Source organism: Daktulosphaira vitifoliae, unplaced genomic scaffold (genome assembly GCF_025091365.1).
Source record: "Daktulosphaira vitifoliae isolate Bord-2020 unplaced genomic scaffold, ASM2509136v1 Scaffold_5, whole genome shotgun sequence".
Lineage (NCBI taxonomy): Eukaryota > Metazoa > Arthropoda > Insecta > Hemiptera > Phylloxeridae > Daktulosphaira > Daktulosphaira vitifoliae.
The window spans coordinates 20,370,825-20,375,114 of record NW_026099576.1 but is presented as its reverse complement, the minus strand read 5'-3'; the positions used below and the strand labels follow the sequence as shown (position 1 = coordinate 20,375,114).

The window sequence follows — 4,290 nt, the reverse complement described above, 5'->3', positions numbered from 1 at the left end:
AAAAAAAAAAAAAAAAAAAAAAAAAAAAAAAAAAACACATCATAGTAAAACCAATACCTTCTCAGCTTCGCATCGAAGCTAAAATATATATAATCATTCAGTTATTTTTAATAAAGTTATGGCAATTTTAAGTAAAAAAAATTGAAAAAATGTCGAAAATTATCGATTTTTAAATTTGAAATTTTTTGGGAGATATCCCCCGTTTACAGGGAACGAGAGAATTTTTTTCAAGTTTTGAGGCTAATGTCTTCGACTAGATCTTTTGACATATTTTCCATCAAAATTGGTCCAGCGAGAGCTGAGATGGAGCGTATACAGACACAAAAAAAAAAAAAAATAATAAAATAAAAACCTAGGGTGCAAAAAAATTACCGGGAAAACAAGAAAATTACTTTTGTGTGTTTCTGAATAGTAACGGGTTGAAATTTACATAACCGTAATTTCTAAAGCTCGTGTACAAAATTGTACGTGACGTTAGGTGACAAAGTGTCACGTGGAGTAGGTGTGTCAAGCACTAGTTATCAATACGTGTTGTTGTGGTTGATAATTTAATTATTTTTTCGGTGTCCGGGCATAACGGTTTTACAAACTAGTTGTTTTAAAGTGTAACAGTGACCTGCATAAATTTATGAGAATTCGTTTTTTTTCTCAATATTTTTTAATATTTCTTTTCTATAAAAAGTAAATGTTGTATGTATTTGATACTCAACGGGAAAAACGATGGACGAAGAACAAATACGTGCACCAACCTACACTGAGCTAATTAAATTAATAAACAGTCTGTAAGCCCAGGTGGACGTTTTACAAAGCACTACGTCAGCAACCTCCACTGGTCCAACTAGTCGATTTGGGAAATCGAATGCGGAGCAAATGTCTCAAATGTAATACCGGGTGATACCAGATCTAAATCAGTCTGTTAAACCGTTTACTGGCAGGGAAGAGCCGCATGTGGCTGAAGATTGGCTCAGATTAGTAGAAAATTTAGCCGATATTAATATGTGGCCGCTGACTTTTAGACTACAGTTCATTCGCACGAATTTGTCGGGAGCAGCTAAAAACTGATTCATCGATAAAAACTTTGTTGATTGGGTGGACTTTCAATGGAAGTTCAGGGGTACGTTGACCTAGGATACTCAAAATTTACGAACATTTTTATTTACTACATAGAACAAAATGTGGGGTTGTCCCATTCGATTGTTTAAAGTTGGTCAAATAAGGACCACCCTAATATATGTGTATACTTAAATGCAGCTAACAAACTCTATCAATTCGCCGTCCTCGTAAGCGCAGAACACATTATAATTTTAGTAATATAATTTTAACAAATATCACTTCTGAAATAAATAGTTACTGTTTAACACTACTCATAGTCGACGATTCGAATTAATTAAACACAACTATTACGTACGAAATTATTTAACAACTATACGTATATTTTACACCAAAACACCACTGTTCAACGACCTCACGCAGAGAGCGTCGCTAAACAATAACTGATAGAATATAATTTTTATAATAACTGATATGAACTGATATGAACCAAACCCAACCAACTGATATAAAATAATAAATATTCACAAGGATGTAAAAAACTAGGCATGGTATATTTTTGACTATCAGTATATTATAGAATACTATAGAATATAACTATACGAAATATTGTTCTGAATAATTCAATTGTAGCATCTATTTAACACCAAGAATTACATAGAAATGATAACTAAGACTTCTATTTTAATGATTTATTACAATAAAAATATAAAAAAAATAGTGATTTTAACGAAATGTTGAGTATTCCTTATAAATTTATTGTTAATTAGAGATGAGGTTTTAGTTATGTTATTTTTATTATTACTTATCACTATGCAGCGTTATTTCTCTCAAACATTATTTTATTTTTTATGTCTTTACGGATGATGTCATTATCATTCTTCTTTATTAATACCGTTCCCTTCAACATTATTTTTAGTTATTACATTTGTTATTTTTAATTAATTAAAACTAAATCAACCAATTAAGATAAATTTATTATAGTGTAATCAGAAATATACTAATAGTATGTAGAATGTTTTAAAAATTCACTAAAAAAAAAAAAAATTCTCATAAATATTAACTTGAATATTATAATCTTTGACGTGTTAAATAATACACTTTTGTATTTGTTGACATTGAATAAATTAATAATCTGAGTACAGATTTATTAAAAAAATTCTAATAATAGTATCAATACTAAACAAAACTAGGTATTTTAGGTATGAATATTAGAATAAATAATAAAACGAATTCAATATTCTACTTTATTTAATTGCACTATGGCTTTTGTTTTTTCATTTATTAACATGAGTCTTGAGCTAATTGTTTTAACAATATCTATAATTCAATATAATGTCATCTCTGTAGATAGTAAAATTACTAAAACGGCATACTTTAATTATTTAACTGAAGTAGTAGATCATATTTGTATTCAAAATGGATGGAAGTCTATGGATAACTTAAACTTAAGTTACTTTACTTTGGATTCGATTGGAATTTCGAGTGTTTCAAATTTAGTGACACAAAATTTCAAAAGATCGGATAATCTAAGTACATTTTACAATATTGTTCATATTTTAAACTATAGGTATAACGAAATACTTTTAATATTCGTGGAATTGTTAAATATTGTTATTGATGAATGTTTAAATTATTATGGTGCTGAACTCTTGATAAATTTTACTGACTGTTCATTTTTACTTGGAAAAGCAATAAAAAATTCATTGACAATGTTTGAAAGTTTATACAATGCATTGATATTTATAAGTTATATTGACTTAAACTTAAGAAACAATAAAATTGTCAATTTCGAGTTAGAATGTAACCCGTTCATTACAGTTGATAACATTTATGAGTTAAAAAACCACAAATATTTTAAAAAAATTCAGAACGAGGATCATTATAATAATCTTCTCGATATTAAAGAGTTCATTGGTGATGTATCTAAATTTGCAAATGATTTTTTCGAGAAAAATAAATTTATAATGGATAATTTTAAGAAATTTAATTTCAAAGCTATATACGAAAAAGTATACATGTCACACGCTGAAGATTTTCTAAGTTTTGTTTCTTTTATGTATAATAAGATCAATTCGTTCTACACAGAAGCCATTATGAATAATTACGAAAATTTTGGATTTGTTCAGTTGATAAATCCAACAGATAGTAAGTAAGTATAAGTTATTTATTAATTTTTAAATTAATTTGAGTCGTTACGGTGGGTGCTTTGCCATCACATATTCTTGATTTTTATTACAAGGTTAAACTGACCACCACCTATTTAATTTTTAGGCTTATTATAAATTATATGTCAATTAATTATTGTCTTATAAACCTAAAAGTTAATTAAAATGTTTAAATATGTTAATTTTAATATGAACATATAATATATTATAATAAAACGTTTACAATAAAACCAAAATATAATTAATTTGTCAAAATATTATTTCAACATAAATTTAATTATCAATAAATTTTTTGAGTTTGAAAAACCACAAAACTATGGTAAAATTTGAAAATAACACTAAAATAAAAATAAGCTTTAACATATCATACCTTGGGGTGTTCTAATAATTAAAATAAATAAACCTTTCTTAACCCACCAAAAAAAAAACCCCAGCACAGGGGGGTCGGGGCACAGTGGTGCCGTGGTATAGTTGGATCAAGTATAATGATATCTGACAGTGATTATAATCACTATCAAAAATAAACGCTTCGATGCAAATCTTTAGATAGTGTTTAATTTTAAAAAAATTGGTGTTTTATTCCAAAAGCTTCTTGATCTGATGGTTCCTTATTAATATCTCGATTAAGACAAAGTATGTCGAATGAAAAAGGGTTTATTAAAAAATATTATTTCTCATAAAAAAATTGGTGTGGATCCATACACTATTCAATAAGTTATAGCATTATAAAGTTAAATATAATATAAAAAATAAAATCGAGAATTTTCACACGAAAATAGTATTCGATAGCCATTTTCACCATGAAGACAAGTCCAGAGGTAAAATTTTTNCACCATGAAGACAAGTCCAGAGGTAAAATTTTTTTTTTTTAAATTAAAGTATATTACATTAGCATTAATTTAAGATATATATAAAAGTGTCAGACCTTCCGGAACATTTTCAAAAGTTAAGTTGAAAAAGTTAATTTTTTGTGAAAAAGTTGTCATTTTAAATCCCCCCATGTGGGTAGATAAAGGGTCAGATTTACAAAAAAAATATACCAAATGATAGGTAAAGACATCAAGCATCTGTA

The 4,290-nt window shown here is 27.2% G+C and overlaps 1 protein-coding gene and 1 long non-coding RNA gene across 2 annotated transcripts in view; one reads left to right on the top strand and one right to left on the bottom strand.

The window, feature by feature from the left end:
- LOC126907604 (uncharacterized) overlaps window positions 1–1,931 on the bottom strand; it is a 12,556-nt gene extending 10,625 nt beyond the window's left edge. The window contains exon 1 of the long non-coding RNA XR_007704578.1: window positions 1,856–1,931. This is a non-coding gene — a long non-coding RNA (uncharacterized LOC126907604). The remainder of the gene's footprint in view (window positions 1–1,855) is intronic.
- A 364-nt stretch (window positions 1,932–2,295) lies between these two features.
- Window positions 2,296–4,290, top strand: part of LOC126907595 (uncharacterized) — a 13,996-nt gene continuing 12,001 nt past the window's right edge. The window contains exon 1 of the mRNA XM_050688984.1: window positions 2,296–3,202. Within this exon, the coding sequence (XP_050544941.1) occupies window positions 2,313–3,202 (890 nt within the window). The 5' untranslated portion in view covers window positions 2,296–2,312. The remainder of the gene's footprint in view (window positions 3,203–4,290) is intronic.